This window comes from Caloenas nicobarica, chromosome 30, assembly GCF_036013445.1.
Source record: "Caloenas nicobarica isolate bCalNic1 chromosome 30, bCalNic1.hap1, whole genome shotgun sequence".
Classification (NCBI taxonomy): domain Eukaryota; kingdom Metazoa; phylum Chordata; class Aves; order Columbiformes; family Columbidae; genus Caloenas; species Caloenas nicobarica.
The window spans coordinates 2903815-2925331 of NC_088274.1; the positions used below are offsets into that span (position 1 = coordinate 2903815).

Consider the following 21517-nt stretch of genomic DNA (forward strand, 5'->3'; position numbering starts at 1 on the left):
TCTTGGAGCTGCCTCATCCCTGCGAGTGCAGTCACAGCTCAGGGGACTGGTTCTCCCCCTCCTCCCATCTGAATATTTGTAGTCCGTGGTGTCCACAGCCCAGCTGCGGAGATGGTTGCCCCACTGCGGGGATCTGCTGCGGGCCCTCTCCCTGGCACCGTTCTCCTGGCAGTGGGCAGAAGGGCTGAATCCCTGCTCCCCCTTGCTGCTGTCCTCTCGCGCAGTGTGGGGCACACGGTCACAGGGGTGACAGCGCAGCGGGCGCGCAGCTTTCCTTCTGGACACCAGCCTGATGCAGCCATGGAAGAAGCGACGCAAGCAGGAGCCCACGGAGGAGATGCTGTTGATCCTGCCTGGCCAGATGGGGCACGGCCGGCCCGCAGCTGCCTCCCGGGCACCTGCCTGGCTTTGCTGGCTGCTGCTGGCTGGTGCGGAGGAGCTGCTGTCCTCTGCAGAGTCCTCCATGCCCCCCGCCATGTCCTGCAAAGAGAGCTGTGAGAAGCTCCTGCCCTTTCCTCCTGAGAGGACCCACCAGTGGGGAACCCCCAGAAGCTTTGAGGGGACAACTAAGGGCCTCCCAAAGGCTCCTGGAGGCTGCAGAGGGGCCAAGGAGGACAAATGGGATGGATGCAGGTGGGATGCTGGAAGAGGGAGCCGTGCTGCAACTGTGCAGAAAGCTGCTGTGTGGGAGGGAAAAGAGAGCTCTGCCAAGATCCCTGAAAGAAACCCGCTGTCCATCTGGTGCCCTGACCACCTCCCCGCAGCCACCTTAGTCCTACGGGGCAGACACTGCGGTCCCACAGAACCCACCTGCTTGCTGCCGGCCGCCCACTGACTGAGGAGGGAAAGGGCGTGTGATGGTGCCGGTGAGGAAGAAGTCATTTGTCCAACTTTCAAATCAGAGCACCTGGGGAAAAAAGAGGGATCTCTGCTGAGGTCTGTTCTTGCAGCCTCCTCTGAGTTCAGGCATTTTCTTGGAGCACTTTACATGACAGAGAGAATATGTAACTAAGACCACAAATGGGAAATTTGATTGGGCTGAACGATGCAGGTGGTAATTGTCTGCTATGACAGAAACACTCCAGAGGATCTGAAGAAAAATAGCAAAGCCAGGAAAAGGAAACATATTCTGAACACAGCTTAAAACTTGTGATTACCTGATGTAAAACAGTAAATAGGCTTGCTGCCTGAGAACTGTGTCGATGTTGCAAAGAACCACAGATTCATCGTTCATCTGGTACCACAGTCCATCACTGGCCTGTAAAGAAAAGTGTCGATATCTGGAGATGAATGGCACAGCTCCTCCACAAAAGTACAAGCCAAAAGCTGCCGAACCAGGAGTGTTCCAAAACAAATCCAATCCAGCCCCTGAGGAAACCTTCTCCCCTCAGATCCTTGGCTGCCAGAACACGGCAGGGGAAGTTGGTTTTCCCCAGGATACATTTTTCCCTTGTTCGGAAGGAAGTTGCTTTTCACCTTGATGTAGCAGAAGTAGTGTCCTGCACGGCAGCTGCCACCTCCATGCACCAGGACAGCGTATAAGGAGTAGAGGAGCGGTTCTCCGGGTGCCCGAGACATGTACGGGCGAAGATCCAGGTACTGGGGATACTCCACAACCTACGGAGAGACCAGGAGGGCTCAGCAATGATCACGAAACACTTGAGGACACAGCCTTCCAAGACTAAAGGCCAGAGGTGTAGAAATGCATCGTTTGGAATCACCAACGCTTGGTTTTCCCTAAAGCAAGATGTCACCTTTTGGGTGGCAGGAAACAGACCTGGGCCAAAGCAGCTCTGTGGGAGCAGAGGACACGCTTGTCTTCCCATGGGAACTGTCCCCAGAAGGGAACGTAGAAATCTCAACAAGAACTGCTTGTGACAGAACGTCTGGCTTTGGGAAACCCCCCCCAGGAAGAGAACGTTGCCCTCCAGTTGTGTACACACCTTGCTGATCTTGTCGCCGGTGAAAGCTTCAAACCTCTTCAGACACACCGTGAGAACCTTGGGTGCGCGATGGACCGTGAACCTCTTGGAGGCGGCAGTCATCTTGTCACACCTTGAAAGCAAGTCCAGAGAAAAGGGCTGAAACTCACCATTTTTTTCCCCAAAGGCCAGACAGCCTTTCCTGTCTCACGCATCCCGATGCTATTTTAAAGCTATTCAGTACCATGAGGCCATGTTAAAAAACCTGCCTCTCATTACTGTGCCTTAACCCAATGTGATGACTTCTGCTCGATGACACCTTCACACAGCATCTAGTATTAATATGTCATCAGTAATCGTCTTACTTGCTACATTTAAAGCAGTTTTCACCATCCAGGTGCTCAGGTTTCACAAAGTCCTCCAGAGCTGCGGTGACAGATGCGGCTGCCTGGAGGAGTGAGAAGGGAGAGCCCTGAGCTCTGGGAAATGCCCTTGCCCAAAGACTTAGGAAGAGTTTACACAAGACAGCAGCTCGATGACGCTGAGGAGACCCACTGTGAACAAGCAAGCAGTGTCCAGAAGGAGGCAGAAAGAGGGTGTGATGCTGAACATCACCCTCATTTCCCGGGGATTCCCGGCGCTCTCCAGAGCCACCTCTTCGTGGCACCGCACAGTTCAGCTACGATGGTGTGCGGGTCACCAGTGATGGAAACAACACCCCCCATGAGCCTGGGAGCCAGACGGGTGTTGAGGGAGGGCAAGGGAAGAAGGAGGAGGGTACATCACAGTGAAGAGAAGGTCACAGGTGCCCGTCCAGCTGAAACCAGCGCCGACAGGGAGACCACTGCCATGGCCTCTGCAGGAGGACACAGTCCATTCCACCTCCTGCCCACAACCAAGCTCTCTCATGTTTGTCGGATACATTTTTAAGCCAATTGTGTGGATTCTGGAAAGCTCCAGTGGCCTTGGGACAACTTGAAGAACAATTACAAAGCCTCTTACTTTGATATCCAGAGGAACATCCAGGAAGGCCTCGTAGGAATTGGAAACCGCTTGGCAGCTCCAGCACGTGACTGGAAGGCAAATGGAAATGCTCAGCGAGAGGGGAAGTCGACCGACTGTGCCAGGTTACGCTCTTCACACCCACTGCGCCAATCACACGATCAGGTGCTATCGCAGGCAGACAGGAGGGCACAGACGATTCCAAGGAGAGCAGTAGCTGTGGAAAAGTACCTCTGGATCTCAGAAAGCCCCCAAAGATCTGATGGACGATGGTAGTTGCTTGAGAGGAAACGTCCAAGCTGCAAACCAATGGGAAGGCAGACAGTTATCTCCTCCAAGAGTCTGGCTTTGTCTGAAAGCCCTGGGCATAGTTTTCCTTGAGGGGAGGACATTAAGGAGTCCAAAGGGCTTGGGAACGCTGGAAAGACAATTTTCTTGTGCTTACTCGCTGCTTCCGCTCAGACAAGCTCTCTGCATGGCATCCACCGTGCAGCGTAAGAACTCGTGGGCGTCCTCCTGCCTGCCATGCTCGAAATTTTCTCCTATTTCTAAGGAAAAAGAAGTTACTAGTTCTCTCCTATGAGAATGGCATAAAACATGTCACAGCAGCTGGACTGACTTACGTGTGAGAACATCAACAACAGCCCAAGGCTCGATGGCACTGGCTGAGGAATGCAGGACCTGTTTAACGTGCACTTCCATTCTGCACATCATGCAGAAGCCTTCCTGGCCACCTGGAGAGGGAGGGAGATGGGGAGGGAGAGAGGGAAGCTCCTCAGGTTTCCAAAATATCCACAGCAATGGGAAACCTAAGAAGTTCTAAGAATCCTCCACTCCTCCCAAGGGGCCCAAGTCCCAACAAGCCCGGGACATTTTAGTGCACAGAAAACTTTCTTAAGAGGGATGCTGAACTGACAGAAGCTTTCTGTGCAATAAGCAAAAGAGATTAACTTGCAGGAATAGGGACCAAGAGCCCGGGCTAGAAAGAGGTGCCTTTCTGAAGATGAACACATCCAGGCACAACAAGCTACTTCCAGATTCTGGGAGCCCTTGGGCAGTGCCCAACAGATGTACAAGGAAAAGTTCCCCAAAGTACTGACAGGCCCGGCTGTGCTCCCCAGAGAGCAGGTGGTTGGCCAGAGGCGGGGTGTAGGTCAGGCACTGCAGGACGGAGTTGAGGAAGCACGTGTTGCCCAGGTTGTGCAGTCCCGCTCCAGCTCTCTGGCTGTGCTGCCAGCCCATGCAAATCTTCTGCAGGGGAAAGAGGATCCTCTGCGGCAGAGCCATTCCCTCAGCCACAACTGCCAAGAAAGCATATTGGAAGAGAGATGAGACCATGTTATTGCACAAAAGCATATTTAAAAGTCGAGTTCTGTACAGGACCACCCAGGAAAACGAGCTCTATCCTCCAACACAGAAACACAGGGGGAAGCCTCATGCTGCCCTTGAAATGTCCTGGTAAAGAAACAGTTTTGGAAAATAGTCTGTTCCTCTGCTCACTTTGCTGAAAGTGCAACAAAGGCACACTCTGACCTCTGTGCCTTGGGCAACTTTCAATTCACTCGGGAGTCTTGAACTGGATCATCCCCCAGCATGTCAGGGCTGGAGGGTGCCCAGCAGACCCCAGACAGGACGGGGAAAGCTCCCAGTGCAGCGGGTGAGGAACTCGCTTCAGACGGGCAGGAAAGGTCCCCGTCCCACAGCACGGCTGCCTCCTGCCCGCCCAGCTGCCTCTCGCTGCCCATGCCCTGGAGCAGGACCTGGGTCCCCTCTGCCCGCAGAGGCTGTGCTGGGGCCGGCTCCCAGCTCGGAGCAGCCCTGGCATTCGGGCAGCATCATGACCACCACCCGTGGGACCCCCCCTGCCAGCGTGTGGGGAAACGTGACCCTGGTGTCGAGCAGGGAGCGCTCGCTGGCCCCCGCCCTGCCCAGACAATCAGGGCCCCTCACTCACCCATCTCCAGTTGCTGGGCCATGCACAGCTCCTGGGGCTCCACTGGAGATCTGCTCTCCTGGGGAGCCCTGTCCTCCTCCAGGGCCACCCTGGGGGTGCTGAGATGTTTCTCTTCCATCTTGTGGGTCCAAGCAAAGAGCTCTACGTGGGGAAGGGGGAAGCTTTGGCCAAATGCCAGGGGTCTGCCGGGGGCAGCCGGGAAAGACTTGGGATGCACTCGAGGAGTCTTCAGCACAAGTCTGCCGGGGGCAGAGGGGAGTCTGCCAGGGGCAGCTAGAGTTAGGATATGTCTGGACTCGATGATCTTTAGGGTCGCTTCCAACCAAAAAGATTCACTAATTCTCTGAAAGACGTGGGCTACGCTCGGGGGCTCTCGCCAGCTCCGTGCTCCTGCCCTGTCCTGTCGCCGTCCTGTCGGACAGTGCGGGCTGGGGCCACAGCTGCGCTGAGCACACGCAGGGCAGTGGGTGTCACAATGTGAGGTCACAAAGGGCCCCACTGTGACCCTGCACCTGGGCAGGGAGGGGCAGGGTGTCCCTTTGGGAGGCACAGGGTCAGCTCAGCACCGGGCACCTGGGTGCTAAATTTGAATCCCAGTTTCTAAAAGTTCCACCACCCATTGCTCTGAGCATAGTCTCTAACAGTCTGTTGCACTGCTCCATTTTCCTGGAGGCTGGTGCATGACGGGGATGTGACAGACCCACTCACTGCCCTACTCCTTGGCCCAAGTGTCTATGAGGATGTTCCAGAAATGAGTCCCATTGTTTGGGTCAGTTCTCTCTGGGCTCCTGAGTCACCACACGACTTGCTTCTCGAGGCCCAGGACAGTGTTGCGGGCAGTGCCGTGGGGCACGGCGCATGTTTCCAGCCATCCGGTGGTGGCTTCCACCATTGTAAGCACAGAGCTCTTGCCGTGGCAGGTTTATGGCAGCGTGATATAGTCAATTTGCCAGGCCTCCCCATATTACACTTCAGTCATCACCCCCCATACCACACAGGCTCTGACCGCTTTGCTTGCTTGATCATAGCCGATCTTTCACAATGGTGAATAACCTGTGCAACAGCGTCCATGGTCGAGTCCACCCCTCGGTCACGAGCCCATCTATATGTTATATCCCTTCCTTGATGACCTGAGGCACTGTGGGCCCAATAGGCCATCAATAATTCACCTTCATCTTGCCAGTGCAAATCTACCTCAGACACTTTAATCTCAGCAGCTCGATCCCCCAGCTGGTTGTTCGGATCAGGTTCTTCAGTGACCGACTCTCGGGCACATGAGCTTCTACGTGGCGCACTCTCACAGGCAGGTTCTCCAGCCGGGCAGCGATATCTTGCCAGGATTCAGCAGCCCCGATGGGTTGGGCTCTGCGCTGCCAGCGGCTCCGCTTCCATTGCTGTAACCAGCGCCACGGGGCATTTCCCACCACCCACGAGGCAGAGCAGAGATGAAGCTTCTTAGACGCGGGGGCCTCCTCAGCCCCTGTCAGGATGGCGGGTGCTGGGTCTGGTGGGGCCTCTGCCCCACGGCGGGGGCTGTGGCCCAGGGGACAGCGGGGGCCACAACGGTCGCACGTGGTCGGCGGTGGCGGCGAGAAGCCGGATGGCCCATGGCTGCGTTCCGGCGGCACGGCCCGGGATACCGACTGTGTGAGCGGGTGGTGCCACGGAGATGCTGGGTCTGGAACATGGGGGTGGCCGGGGGGACGGGAGGGACGGGGAGGGGGGCAGAGAGGAAGGGGCCCCGGGGCTGGGCCGGGGCTGCTCGAGCTCGGGCAGGCCTGACGGGCGCCATGTCAGAGCTCGGCCTGGCCACCCGCGGAGTCGCCTCCTGCTCACATCACTCTTCACCGCCATTGGTCGGGAGGGCTGTCAGTCTCCCGGCCTGAGCTGATGCTGCCTGGGATTGGCTGCCTGGGCTGTCACTCTGCCCTGGTTTGGGGCCCACCCTGCCCTGAGGCACTGTTTTCTCTGATTGGCTGTCTGGGATTTCCCCCGGCTCCTCCCATCAAATGAGTGGTCAGATCGCTTGTCAATCATCCATGTGCTGCACTCCCGCCAGCTGTGATTGGTGCAGCCAGCACGGCCCGCCCCTGAATGCTGCCCAGCTCGGTCAGCTCTCGCCACCTTTCCTGCAGGCCTCAAAGCTGGATTGGCTGGTTACATATCAATCACATGACTTGCCCCACCTCCTCAAATGCCATTGGCTGTTCTGGGTCCCCTGACTCCCCAGAGACTTCCGGTCGGTTGTTGCCAGGCAACGAGCTCCACCCAAACATGAAACTGTGGGCCCTGATCAGAGGCCGTGGGTGATAAAAGACACGTTGGAACCCTGAACATGAGGATTTGGGCCCCAAGAAGGAGGCTCTGGGCACTCAAAAGCACGGTCAGAGCGGATTACTCAGGGCTTTATCCAAACACATCTTGGGCAATTTTTGGGGTAGAATGAATGTGCACTCCTGGGAAACAGCTTCCAGTGCTTGACTGTCCTCAGGATTGGGAAGTTTCTCTCTTTCTGTAGAACCTTTCCAAGCCCAACCATCCAGATTGTTTTTATCCCTCTACTTACACACTTACACAGACCATAATATCCTTCCTTGGACACAAGAACATTGTGGGGGATGATGCTGAATGCCTTGCTGACTGCCAGGTAACAGACCACCACTGCTCTCCCCACGTCCTGCAACCCTGTCCTTTCCTCACAGGAAGCAAAGAGGATGGACAGACACAACCTGCCCTGGGTAAACCCCGTCACCTTCTCTTCCAGACACCCAGAAATGGGGTCCCAGTGGCCATGTTCTGGGGCACAGCCCTTAGTTCTGTGATAAACAGGACTTGAGTCCGGTTGAGTTTCAATCAGAATCAGTCATTTTATTAACAGATATCAAAGCAAAAGGCTAGGTAATAAAAGGCAAGCAAACAGCGCTGGGTGTGCGGGGAGTCACCGCTTCCACCCACACGCACACCGCTTACTTTTTCCCTTGGTCTTTTATACTTTCTTAAGTTCCCTTTTCCAAGAAGTATCCTCCTACTTTCATTTCCCCAGATTAACGTGGCGTTGGGGTTTCTGCGCATGTCTCAGAGGTTTAGGTGGTCGTCTCTCCCCTCCTGGTGGTCCTCAGGAGGAAGGCTTCTCCTCTTCTTTAGTGTCCTTTTCTTTGCACTTTATTCGGTGCATGCGTAAAGCGCGTTTTCTTTAAGCAAGTCGTTAGCACTACCTAACGGCAATATCCTTTTCTTTACATTAGTCCTTAGTCCTACCTAACCACAATATCCAATGTCCTTGCTCCATGCCTTATTTGGTTAAAGTCACCAGTGGCCAACCAGTGTCTTTGTTTCTCCTTTAACTGTTCCTGAAGTAGTAACAGCTCATTAGGGGATCCTTGAATTGCCTTACAGGTCTAGACCGAGTTGTGATCTGGACTGTTGCTGTGCTTGGAGGCTGCTGTCCTTGAAGACCAGATGAACTAACTTCCGCCACCCTGCCTTGGCAGTTTATTCCGTCCATGTCACAGCTCTGTCTGCAACACTGGCAGCTCTAGCTCCCCCAGTCAGGTCCCTGGCTGAGGACATTGCCTCCCATCTGGGCTGAACCACCCCAGCTGTGGCACCAGCCCAGCTCTGACCTGCCCCAAGGAAACCTGGTACCAAGTGTCCAAGAGCCCATGTGTGCAAAGGCTTTGCTTCAGAGCACAGACATGACATGGCCAAAGGTTGCTAGATGTCTCTCTAGCCCTAGGAGTATAAAACCAGAATAAAATGCCTAAATTCCTTCAACTGAAGATATTCCTCGCCCAGCTTGGAGAAATTACATCCTTTGCTGTAACATTCCTGGTGTCCTGTCTAATGATGGGACAAGAAAAGATGATTCTCATACCAGTTTATTTTTTAATGCAAAGAACACAATGCTGGAAAGAGGTGTCTCTGCAGAAGAGAGAAAATCAACATTACTGATTACTTCATTTCGTTTCCAAGAATGTGCCCCTAGAGCCCCAGGAACACCACAAGGGAGCCCAGAGGGGCCAGAGAAAGGGACATCATGGGCTGCTCCTGTGCTGCTGAGCTGGGCTGAGCTCCTGGGACAGAGGGAGCTCATGGCAAGCGGCAGCGCTGCAGAGAGACAGCTCTGCCCAGGAGCAGCTCCTCTGCAAAGTGCAGCAGGGCTGAGGGCTCTGCCTGCAGCACCGAGGGGACAGGAGCCAGGCACAGAGAGGGGAAACACAGTCTGGAGTGGGAGGACAGATGAGAGCTCACTTGGAGAAAAATCTTCACAGATATTAAGCCTGTGGTTGCAGGGCATGCATCTGCAAATCTTGGTAGGATCTCAGAAAGCTCTCACATCGCAGAGACTGCAAGAGATGTAAGTACAACTCTCAGAGATTGTCTGATCAGAGGAGGAGGATGTGCTGCAGAGCAGGGATTGCCTTCTGCACTGTCAGAGTGACAAGACATGAATGCTGCGTTCTCCCAAGGATGGCTGTGGGATGTAAATACAAATGTGCAGGCAGGGGTGCCCAGGGCTCTCCTGCAGAGCAGGGTCCCTGCACCCCAGGGCTGTGCCGGGGCAGGGACTCTGCCGCCTGCCAGGGTCAGCGCTCAGCCTGCCCGGGGAGATCCCAGCAACACTGAGGGGAGAAGCTGGGCGGGGAAGGAGCAAACCCCGGCAGGGCAGGGTCCTTCTGCTGCTGCGTTCTCCATGGGTAAGGGCTGCTCACAGCTCCAGCTCACTTCAGACTACTTCCAATTGGACATTTCAAGGAGAAGATCTATACAGGTATTCCTATAAAGAGAAGGAGCTTTCCTGAGTCTGTGCTTTACGTTTCCTGTTCCAAGACTGGAGGGAGGGAGAGGGGTGTAGAAAAGAATAAATGCAAAAGGAGTTCTCAAGTTTTAACAAGTCTCTGAGACTCCTGAACTGCAACTCTGAGTGATCAGCACATCTGTCAGAAGCCTCAGAACATGCCTTCAGCCACTCCTCTGCCCATGGACAGCAGCAGCACCACATCTGCTGAACCCATCAGCCTTAGGCTGACCTGTCCTTTTTTCCAACCTGCAAACCTCTGCTCTCAGCAGTGCCTGGGGGCTTTTCAAGGTAACACGGCAGTGTGATCAGACTCCATCTCAGCAAGGTGCCAGCCCAGGGCAGCTGGGAGCAAGACAGAGGGACAGATCAGCTTCTCTCACTCTGCACTGACCCACAGGCATTCTCTTGCCTTGCAGGACTCTCTGTGTTCTCCCTGAGTGCAGCAGAAATTCTGAAGGTTTCTGACACCCAAGAACACTCTCCAGGGGAGTTGCAGGATTGGACTAGATGATCTTTCGAGGTCCCTTCCAATCACAAACATTCTGTGATTCTGTGAAGCTTTAAAAAAACCAAACATTTCAAATTTCATTTTACCGTCCTGTTTCATTCTCGGGATAGTGCAGATGCTGAAAGGCCCTTCTTCACCAGCAGCAGTTTCAGATGACAACTTTGAACTCAGGTCTGTCCCCTGCCCCCCGTTCCCATGACTCCTGCTGCAGAGCAGGGCTGACTCCTGGGCAGCCAGCGGGCACAGGCCCTGCTCCTCACGGCACCTCCAGCCAGCACCACCCAGGGCTCAGCCACGGAGCTGAAGGAAGGTCTGGAAAAGGACAAGGGGTGTGGAGCAGGGGAGGGTGTTTGAGAAATGCTTTGATTTTGCTCAGAGAAGTCTCCCCTAACATGTTACTTTCATTACCTCCTCTGACAGTGTCCATGCCCAGAGCCAGGTAATGTCCAACAGCAGCTCCATCACCCAGTTCCTCCTCCTGGCGTTCACAGACACACGGGAGCTGCAGCTCTTGCACTTCTGGCTCTTCCTGGGCATCTACCTGGCTGCCCTCCTGGGCAACGGCCTCATCATCACCACCATAGCCTGTGACCAGCACCTCCACACCCCCATGTACTTCTTCCTGCTCAACCTCACCCTCCTCGACCTGGGCTCCATCTCCACCACTGTCCCCAAGTCCATGGCCAACTCTCTGTGGGACACCAGGGCCATCTCTTACACAGGATGTGTTGCACAGCTATTCTTGTTTGTCTTTTCCATTTCAACAGAGTATTTTCTTCTCACGGTCATGGCCTATGACCGCTACATTGTCATCTGCAAACCCCTGCACTACGGGACCCTCCTGGGCAGCAGAGCTTGTGGCCACATGGCAGCAGCTGCCTGGGCCAGTGGGTTCCTCAATTCTCTGCTGAACACGGCCAATACATTTTCACTGCCACTGTGCAAGGGCAATGCCCTGGACCAGTTCTTCTGTGAAATCCCCCAGATCCTCAAGCTCTCCTGCTCACGCTCCTACCTCAGGGAAGCTGGGCTTCTTGCACTTGGTATATTAGTAGTATTTGTGTGTTTTGTTTTCATCGTGCTGTCCTATGTGCAGATCTTCAGGGCCGTGCTGAGGATCCCCTCTGAGCAGGGACAGCACAAAGCCTTTTCCACGTGCCTCCCTCACCTGGCCGTGGTCTCCCTGTTTGTCAGCACTGGTGCATTTGCCTACCTGAAGCCCCCCTCCATCTCCTCCCCTTCACTGGATCTGGTGATGTCTGTTCTGTACTCTTTGGTGCCTGCAGCACTGAACCCCCTCATCTACAGCATGAGGAACCAGGAGCTCAAGGGTGCTGTGTGGAAACAGATGACTGGATTTCTTCTGAAGCTATAAAGTGTCTCTGTCTTCTTCTACATAAGAGTTATACTCTAACTCATTGCAGGTTCATCCTATCTGCAGTACTTTTTTTCCCTAGTTGTATTTATTGTGATAATGTTGTAATTCCCTTTGCAATTCACTGCCTGCTTTTCCTTTCTCACTGAGTGGCTGTGTCAATGCGGAATGGTGCTCTCTGTGTATAAGCAAAATAAAGAGCCCTTCAGCAAATACTTTTCTGCTGACATCCTAACTCCAAGGCCTTTTTGGAGCTACGGGGATAGTTCCTGTGTGTATGGGTGGAGGGGAAAAGAGTCCAGCCTGGCAGCCCTGCCAGGGAGCACCAGCGCTTGGCCTTCCAGAGCTGTTCTCGTTCCACTCCCACACTCTCCTTCTCATCCCTTGTGTTGGTGCAAGGCCTGAGTGCTCTGGCAGCCTGGTCACCGTCCTGCTGTGTGTGAGTCCTGTGAGCGCAGGCAGGGACAGACAATGGGCACTTGTGTGACAGAGCTGGCCTCAGACCAGCCTTTCCAGATGGCAAGGTGATCTCCTCAGGGCAGGGCCTGAAGGTTTATGTCTTCCTACAAAGTTTCTCTCAAGAACATTCCCATTACAGTGGCTGACAGATTGGAAAAGCTAAAAACTGTAGGCCTGCAGGGCTGGGCACACAGCAGTGTCCTCTCACAGCCAGGCCTCCTGCCAGAGACCTGCAGGACCAGCAGAGCAGGGTCTGGGCTGTGCCCCTGTGCACTGGACACCCTGAGGAGGGAGCCTCAGGTCAATTGTCATGGACTTGCCCCTCACAACCACCATTTCCAGCCCTGGGCTGTCACAACAGCTTGGAAAGTTTGTTCACGAACGAGGAGGTCAGCAGTCCATGTTTGCCTTGTACAGAGGAGAGTACAGCATCCACATCATGTACGTGAGCAGAAATGCCATCAGCTATTCTTTGGGGTTCCATGAATGCCTCTGAGAGAGACAGTGTCTCAAGGTCACCTCATGTCCTTCCTTCGGCCTCGCACACCCACATCCCACGGTCCCAGCAAGAGCCCTGAGCCATGTGTGAGGGACAGGATCCCCCTCCCCATTGCCTGGAGGTCATGGCTTCTCCTTTCTGCTTCAGAAAGCAAACCAAGGGGTTTCTGCGCATGAGAGCCACCTGCACAGGGCCTCAGCCTACCTGTCATCACAGCCTCCAATTATCTGCTCTAACGAGCCTCTGGGGAGGCTTTGTCAGGAACAGCCCTCAGTGGGGCCCATTAATGCTTCAAGGAACTTTGGGGTTTGCTTTTGCCTTTGGCTCCTTGAGAGCTTTGTTGAATCTCTTCTCAGTACCTGAGGTTTATGGTCTCAGCCTCAAATACACCATGGGCTCATTAAAATGCCCCAAGCCCTGACAAGCCATGTCTTTTCCATCATTTTCTTCAAGTATTGAAGAATTATAGAGCTAATTAGAGAGGTTTCAGGGGGGCAGGTAAAGAGGATATTTAGGATGAGTACTGCAAACAAGTGAGAGAAGAATGGGATCCCATGGATACTGGTGCAGAGTGTCTCCTGAGGAGGTTGGACAGGTGGGAAAAGCAGTCCATTGAGGCCAGACACGGGATGGCCACCCTTGCTCCTCAGCTCTCCAACCTCCCTGTTTTGCTCATTGGCCCCCTGGCAGTTACATCACTTTTCTTTATATCAGATTCTCCACTCAAGTTTGCACCTGATTGTTACAGCTTGTCTCCATGAATTACTCCATGCTTTCCTTAGAGATCTGGATCTAAATAGGCACAAAGAGGCAAAAAGCAAAAAAGATAATGAGAAAGAAAACACAACAGAACATAATGAAGAATAAAATATACTCTATCGTTAGTTTAAGCAACTTCCAGTGAGGTCCATCACCACAACTGAAGAGTTGCCTACAGGGAGTATGAGAGCAATGGCTGAAAGACAATTCAGCTTTACCTGCCTGAAGCTCAAACCATGGAGAGAGGTGAGAGGGATCTGAATGAGCAAAGAGTGAGAGGAGAAGAACCTCTGGAGAACAGTGGAAAGTGCAAACGTCCAGATATGCTTCTGAAGAGACGACTGCAGACATGGTGGGTTGAATAAGGACAGGTAGAAACACCTGGATGTTCAGGGGGATTAAATACATACTCTCATAGGCAGAGTTCTGGAAATACAAGCACAGGGTAACTACAATATTTCTTCTCCTGCAATTCATACATATTGTAAAAAAACATATTTTGGCAGGACAGAAATTCATGGACATTTTATTTAAAACATTGAATCATTTCAGCTGATGAGTAAGTTGTGGTTTTGAATAGTTTTTTTGTTTGTTTTTTGAAGAACTGAGAGCAGTTCTCATGTTTTCAGGCAGAGCTCCATGGTCTGACCATAAGCCCCCAGTGCAAACCTCCAGAGCCTCCAGGGTACCTGAGGTATCTGCCTGGGACTGGCAGTTATCACACAAGACTGATAGAGCCCTGTTGCTTCCATCATGTACATCTGGTCTTCAACACTTGTACACTTAATTAGATAAGTTTCAAGGGTGTAGTGAAGGAGGAAGGTACAGAAAGAGCACTTAGAAGAAGTGATAGGAGAATTCTCCCATTGATACTGATGCAGAGTGTCCCCTGAGGAGGTGTGGACAGGAAGGAGCAGCAGTCTGCCTGAGGTCCATCACTGTATGGAGAACCTGCTCCTCACCTCCCCAACCCCGCCATGTCTCTCTGTACTCTTGACTGTGCTAGTAGGAAAATATTCATCCATATGACACATGTAAGGTTTAGATCCCTCCCAGAGATCTCCTCATCTCCCCAGTTAGCCCAGAAAGAGACAAACACACACACACACAAGTGGGTCTGGGATGGACTATTCTTGAGCTCGAACATCACAGAATCAAAGAATATCTCGAGTTAGAAGATCCCCATAAGGATCAATGAGTCCAGCTCCCCGCTGCTCACACAACCACATAACACTAAACCACAAGACAAAGAGCATCGTCCAGACACTCCTTGACCTCTGACAGGCTGGGAGCCGTGACCACTTCCCTGGGGAGCCTGTTCCAGTGACCGACCACCCTCCAGTGAAGAACTTCCTCCTAATGTCCAGTCTGAACACCCCCTGATGCAGCCTCATTCCATTTCCACCTGTCCTGTTCTCACTGGTCACCCGAGACAGGACATCGGCCCCTCACCTCTGCTGCCTCTCTGAGGAAGGTGCAGACTGTGATGGGGGCTGTCCTGCTTTTCGTTAAAACAAGACTAATTCTCTTTTAGTGAATTTTCCTTTCAGCTTAAGCTCTTCTAAGTAACTGCATATTTCTGCAGTTGGATGCATGTTTTTCAAACACAGTCTGCTCCAGAGCTGACAACGGCCAATATTGACAGTTTTACTGAGCTAACAGTAGGGCTGGTATGCAGAAAAGGCCTAGGACTAGATCTTATTGCTATAGCAGCCAACATCACTGGTGAATCTCTTATGTCCCATAAGTGAGGGGGTTGTACTTGCAGGGCGGGTTGGACAGAACGAGTGACGCCAATTGAAAACCAAGTTGTTCCATGCCATCCACGTCATGCACAGTTTAATGCTGGGAGATCACAAGGGTCTCAGGCTCTTGGTCCATGGCTGGCATCTCAAGAGGAGCCTGCCCGTTGTCCTGCCTGCAACCCTGATCCTGGTTCCAGTCCTTGCATCCCTGAATCCAGTTCCTGTGCAATGCTGAGTCCAGTCCAGGACTTCCTGATGTCTTCCCTGCAGCCTCTGCTGTGACACCAGCCCCTGTGGCAGCATTTTGGCTACTCTGGGAAATACAATATTGGTTTTGTATATTTTGCCTTATTTGTCTCATTATTAGTATTACGAGGAAAGTTTTAATTTTTGTCTTGTTTTGTTTTATAAATCTATCCAAATTGTAAGTCTTTCTCCCTTTTCCTCCTTTTCCCTTTCCTTAGTGAGGAAGGGAGTGTGGTCAAGAGAGAACATCAGCCACACTTTATTGTTGCCACTGTGCTCAGCGCTGGTGAGGCCGCAGCTTGAATCCTGTGTTCAGTTTTGGGCCCCTCATCAGAAGAAGGACATTGAGGCACTAGAGAGAGTGCAGAGGAGGCGACAAAGCTGCTGAGGGGCCGGAGCACAAGTGTGATGAGGAGCGGCTGAGGGAAGTGGTGGGTTCAGCCTGGAGAACAGGAGGCTGAGGGGAGACCTGATCGCTGTCTACAACTGCCTGAAAGGAGGTTGGAGCATGGAGGGTGTTGGTCTCTTCTCCCAAGGAGCAAGTGAGAGGACAAGAGGAAATGGCCTCAAGTTGTGCCAGGGGAGGTTTAGAATGGAGGTCATTAGGGACATGGGTTAGTGCTAGAGTTGGGTTATGTTTGGACTCCATGAACCTGAGGCTCTCTTCCAACCAAAGCGATCCTATGATTCTATGGAGAGATGATCTGAAGGCAGGCTGGCAGCAGACCCTGAGGCTGTGCCGGGGGTGGCCACATCTGGCTCCTCCCAGCAGGATTTTGGGAAGTCCCTTCCCAGCTGTGAGCGCCAGGCCAAGGGCACAGGGCAGAAACAGCCCCCACCCCTGAGGGCCCTGGCCCCCAACTGGCCTCTGTCCCCAAACTACTCAAACTTCTAAACAGGCTCTCCCTCTACCTGAATGATCTTCAGTTTTAAGAAAATGCCAAACAAACGTGTCCTTCTGGATGAGGATGGAGCAGGTTCAGGTCCAGGGCTGCTGCAGGAGCAGGTGTCCCCAGCACAGACAGGCTGGGGGCACCTGTCGACCTCGGCACCCCTGGGCCCCACCATGGCCCAGTTCAGCAGCCCTGGGCCCGAGGGCTCAGCCCAGGGACAGCCCCACAACCAGGGTCAGAGCGGTTCCTGCTGCTGCCCCGAGGGTCACCAGCCCCAGTCAGCCCTGGGCCAGAGTGCAGGTGTCTGAGCTGGGCTGAGGTGGAAGGGGCTGGAAAACAGCTCATCGGGAGGAGGCGATGGAAGAAGGTGCAGCGTGTGTGTGGCAGCGGGGATGAACTGACACCCTCACTTTGGTATCTGGATCAGTGCTGGGCTTGCGCATGGACTAAGCCCCAGCTCAGAGCACAAATTGCTCTTGCCGGCCCTGGGTGCGAAGCGCTGTTGCTGCTCTCTCCTCCCTGGTGTGACTCGAGGAAATGACTGCCCTGCCTGCTCCTGCCTTGGGGTTGGGAAACTCGGGGTCAAAAGGAAAGACAGACTCATGTGGTTATGTGATCTCTGAAGTGTCCTGAGATTGCTTTGCTAATCACTCTGTAACGGTTCCTGAGCTATTAATTCGATTATAGGCACAGAGAGGCAAATGAGGCATGAACCAACTTTCCAGTTAAGGTGTCCTTCTTAAAAAAAACACACTTCCATTTTCACATTGGCAACACACTGAAAGATGGACACTGAAGCAGCATCTGCCTCTTGTGAAAACAGGTAACAACAGATGGTTCCATTGATCCTTAGTTGCTTCCTGCACAGGAAAACTGTCCATTAATTTAATCTTTGGTGTACAGGCAGGGCCTTGCTGATGTTCCTGTGGAGGCAGCAAGCATGTGGATGTCAGGCTTTCTGCAGATTTGTGACTGAGTTTTCCTGTTTTCCCTAATAAGGAAAATCTTGCTGTGGACTCCTGAAGTCTCCCATAAGCTAATGGGTTCAGAGAAGGATGGGGAGCTCCAGTCAGCTCGGGGAGGACCAGTCAGCATCACAGGCAAAGCAGACTCGAACTCGACTTGGTGAACATTAATGGAATTTATTGGTAGATGAAACCGGCACCTCTCCCCCGTCTTTGGGCGGATCACCATGCACCCTGAACCGATACAGGCAGGTGTGCTCCGGGTGGCCCCAGTTGCTCAGCACTTGCAGCTGGATGTAATTCACGACCCCAGGGAGCTCGTTCTGAAATGACAAGAAGAAATGAGTTGCCTTTTACTCTCTGGTACATGACCACTGACAGAAGTGCCGCAGCGACGGCCTCGTTCAACAGCTTCCTTCCAGCTGCCCCGCGAGGGCTTTGGACCTGTCGTGGGCAAGATGTTCTTATCCTGCTCTACCTCATTGGGCCATGAGAACTAGCAAAGGAAGAAGCAGCACCCAGATGCCTCAGCAAATACGCTGGAAAGTTCTTGCCTGCTTTGGGGCACAGGCTTCCACAGTCAGAAGACCCAGTGATGGTGTCAGGAAAATAGCTCATTGCCTTCTCTAGAAAGCCAAGGAAACAGAATGGCCTCCCTGTCACTGCTCACTGCCAGCACCAACAGAATCCTCAGGAAGCCCAGTATTTCTGGTCTTTAACTGGCAGACCAGCAGTCGTGCATCCTACGGGATGTGGCCTCTTGTGTGTACTTGGGGTCCAGACAGTCAAGCTGATTCTAGTTTCAACTGTGGCGCTTCTAAGTGCTGAAGTTTAAACCCAAAATGAAAGAGAAGAAGAGCGGCAGTCCAGCCATGTGCCACCAGGAAGTTAAATCAGAAGAAAGGCCAGCGTGGCACACGTTCAAGGACAGGGCTGCCTGTAGCCCTTTGGCAGGGAAGCCTCTCCCCATCCAGCAGCATTTCTCCTCCTCTCCTACAGTTCTCCCCCCTCTTTGTCCCCATACCTTCAGCTGGAAGGTCTGACTGGGATTCAGCGCCGCCAGGAAGGTGAACTGTCCCAAGAATGTTCCGTGCTCATCATGTTCTTCCTTGAAGCCCTACAGAATGATAGAGGTGGAGGAAACAAGAGTATCTGATGTACCGTGGCAAGACTGAACTTCAGTCGGTGAAGTACAGCGTTATTTCGGCTATGTAGTCCAAGTACCATGAGTGCAAGGAAAAGACGAGAAGCTGCAGGTGGGCAGCACGCCACACTTGCCTACTCATGAGTCCAAGCTGCCAGTCAGAAAAGGAGCAGACGCTCCCAGTGAGAGGGAGGTAACCTGAGGATCACAAATCCCACTGGCATTGGAAGCCAACAAGGTCTAGGACCATGCACTGTCCAGCTCCTTTTCCCTATGGCTCCTGGAGTAGCCTCTTGCCCCAGAAGCTTCCTTTCGAGTGGTCCATTGAATAAAAGAGGAATACAATGGGAAGGGAGCGACTCCAAGGAGCCTGTTTGTTCTGAGAGCCAGGAGGAACCTTCAGGCCACTCCGCTCTTAGACCCATCTTCACCCCCTGCTTAGAAATGCTGTGCAACCCCCTGCCCCCCACTCCAGAGAAATCACTTACATAGACAGCAAAGTCCTTTGGAGCTCCGGAGACACTTTCTCCATGGAACGCTGTCCCCGACACATGGTCCATGCTGACTGCTCTGGGAATCACTGGCACAGACAGCTTGATGAAGACCTGTCCTTGACTTCCTGGGAAGGGCCAGCAGCTTCCAGGATGATTTTCTGGCTGAACAAAGAAGAAGAAACTACATTGACATGGAGAAGGTTGCCCTGGCCCTCTCCCAGAGCTCTGCAGGCACCTCTGCCCTTCTCCTTCTGTGCCGTGCTGACAGTTTGCACAGCGACTGGGCAGACACAGACTGCAGGAGCAGCCTGGCCTGGTAGAAGCTCCCACCGAGAACCTGGGGCACTCTGGGACAGGAAATACTCAGCAGGGAGACACAGGAGGAGAGCAGGTCCATGCGAGAAGGAGGCAGGAGAAGAAGCTTCGAGGAGCAAAGACAGGGGGAAGGCAACTCTAGAGCAGCGTGTGTGGTTCATCCTCCTGACCTCTGTTTTACTGCTTCTTGGTGCTCCTACCTCAAGAACAAGCTCAGGGGACCTCATATAATCCATCACCGGCATGGAGTACAGGAAGACTTTGGCTTTGTCATTCCGGAGGGATGGAGAAGTCCTTGAATGAATGACAGCAGCCCCTGGAAATTAAAACATGAGCAGAATCATCAGGCAGTGTTGGGAGGAATATTGCACTGTTGACTTGAAAAAGCTTCTCAGTTGTCATCCATGTCCTACAGTGGGTTCCTCTCTTTCTTACTGGAATGACCCCTCTAGAACACACAGCAGGGAGTCCTGGGGCTGTGCAAAAAGACAAGAACGTGAACCAGGCTTTCTGTGCTTCCCATGGGGTCTGGCCCATTACAGACTCTGTCAGTGGGGGCACTTGTTAGGGCACAAGGTGACCCTTGACTTCTCGCCCCTTCTCTCCTACCCCTGGGCATCTTCCAATGCCCATCTTGTCAATCTGGACAGGAAGCGCTTTGGAACTGGTTTGTTTGTACAGTGTCACGGTACCTGCTGATTTCAGGGCGTAATCAGGCATCGGGACCTGCATTTCCTCCAACTTCTCCAGGGCTTCATTGACGATCTCCTGAACCGCCTGGGAAGGAACACAAAGGAGAGCGCCTGTTGGAAGGAAAAGGAAGGGGGCAAGCAGCTCCCCTGCAAGGCCAGCCAAGGTGCATGGAGACAAGGCCCATATCAGATGGAAGGAACACCCAAATTGCCTGGAAGCCTCCCAGGTTTGCTCTGCTGTGCTTGACGGGATCAGAAAGGGGGGGCTGCTCACTCCAGTGCTCTGAATGCTGGAGCTGCGGGAAGGGGCATTTCCTGTGGAGAGGCCCCAGGCCAGGCAGCACAGACAGACAAGGAAGCGTGGCCATGACAGCACTTGTTCCAGCAGCACCAGCCTGTTGGCTGTGACAGGGAATGGAATAGGATATGTGCCGGAGGGAGGATAAAACCCCTGAGGAGATCCTTCTGCCTTGTGCCCTTACCCGTCCGGTAAAGCCTGGGAGCTTTCCCTGCTTCACGCCTTCATGGAGAGCCCGCTCAGCCACATCTTTTGTGCTCCAGCGCAGACTATAAAGCTGTTCCTGGAGCTTTCCGAGCTGGTCTGGCAGGGGTTGAGTTTCACTCAGGTGTCCTAATTCCGCTGCAGTGCTCCAGAGCAATAAGGTGCCGAGTCGTCCCACATGGAAAACACCTGTCAGACGTACACCAGAGCTTAGAACTTGGTCTAAGGCTGGGTTGTGCCTCGGGCTGCCCTCTCCCCTTTCTGTGTCTCTCCCCAGTGCCATTGTTGTCTCTCCTCTTATTGTCTTTGACAGTGGCCATCATGGCGTACAGGCTCCGCAAGAGATGGACGTTCCCTGCCCTGGACTGTGCTCCTTGTCCTGCAGAAGATTTTCATCCCCCTGGGGCAGGAGAGCTCAGCCACGGCCTCTCCCTCGGCTGAAGAGAACTGGCTTAGCCCTCCTGGGGAAGGCAAGTCACCCCTTCCTCACCCCCACACCCGTCCCGCTGGAGCAGGGACTGGCACAGCTCTGTCGGGGACTTTCTGCTCTCAGCTGAGCTCCTCTGGTCACAGCGGGGGAAGCGGAACAGGGCAGGATGGAGCCCCAAGTACATCCTAAAGCACCGTCCTCAGGTCGGAGCTCTGCAGAGACTCACCGAGAGAGAACAGGCCCAGAAGCAGCACCAGGATTGTTGCCTTCAGTGCCTTCATCTTCCTGCAGAGCAACAAGGAGGAAAAGGCTGGTGAAGCTGGCGGTTCCCGTGCAGATCAGCAGCAGACTGGAGAGCAGCAGCAGGGACTGCAGCCCTTGAGCCTGGCGTTCCTGGCGTGTGCGTTGGCTTGGTCCTGCACCAGCTCGAGTCACTGCTGGGGTTGTCACCAGCTGCACCAGTGGGGGATTTGTCATGGCAGCGATTGTTTTGTTAGGGACAAAGGGCTCAAGATTGACTCTGGACTAAGAGCAGGAGTTGCAACAAGAGCTGTGGCCACAGTTCACATCTGTGGGGTGGACAGGTATTCTTTGGAAATGGAAGGCACATGATGAACGCTGTTTCTCCTGCCCACCACCCGATGGGCACTTGTGCTGATCCTCTTCTCCACCCTCTCAAGAGAAGGTTCAGCCTGTGCCCCTACGGCAGGCTGTATCGGGGCCACTGCTTGGGACTCCCTCCATGTGATCCAAAATAGACCTGTCCCTCATTCTGCAGAGATCAAAGGCTTTCTGGGCCTTGCCCCTGTGGT

At 53.5% G+C, this 21517-nt stretch overlaps 1 protein-coding gene across 1 annotated transcript; it reads right to left on the reverse strand.

Moving 5' to 3' along the window:
• Window positions 1-1153: 1153 nt before the first annotated feature.
• Window positions 1154-4211, reverse strand: LOC135999873 (ubiquitin carboxyl-terminal hydrolase 42-like). The gene is made up of 9 exons (XM_065653445.1): window positions 4025-4211; window positions 3548-3658; window positions 3370-3472; window positions 3156-3223; window positions 2925-2995; window positions 2288-2370; window positions 1944-2055; window positions 1477-1617; window positions 1154-1258 (listed from the first exon to the last, which is right to left on the reverse strand). The coding sequence occupies exons 1-9, from the start codon at window positions 4209-4211 to the stop codon at window positions 1154-1156; spliced, it is 981 nt and encodes a 326-aa protein (XP_065509517.1).
• Window positions 4212-21517: the final 17306 nt, after the last annotated feature.

Excerpts from the sequence above, each read along its gene's own strand:
- LOC135999873 (XM_065653445.1), bottom strand. The coding sequence starts at position 4,211 with ATGGCTCTGCCGCAGAGGATCCTCTTTCCCCTGCAGAAGATTTGCATG. Across the intron at positions 2,371-2,924 it reads ATGTTCCTCTGGATATCAAA|GCAGCCGCATCTGTCACCGC; the intron begins GTAAGAGGCTTT and ends TCACTCCTCCAG. Across the intron at positions 2,056-2,287 it reads AACTGCTTTAAATGTAGCAA|GTGTGACAAGATGACTGCCG; the intron begins GTAAGACGATTA and ends CTTGCTTTCAAG.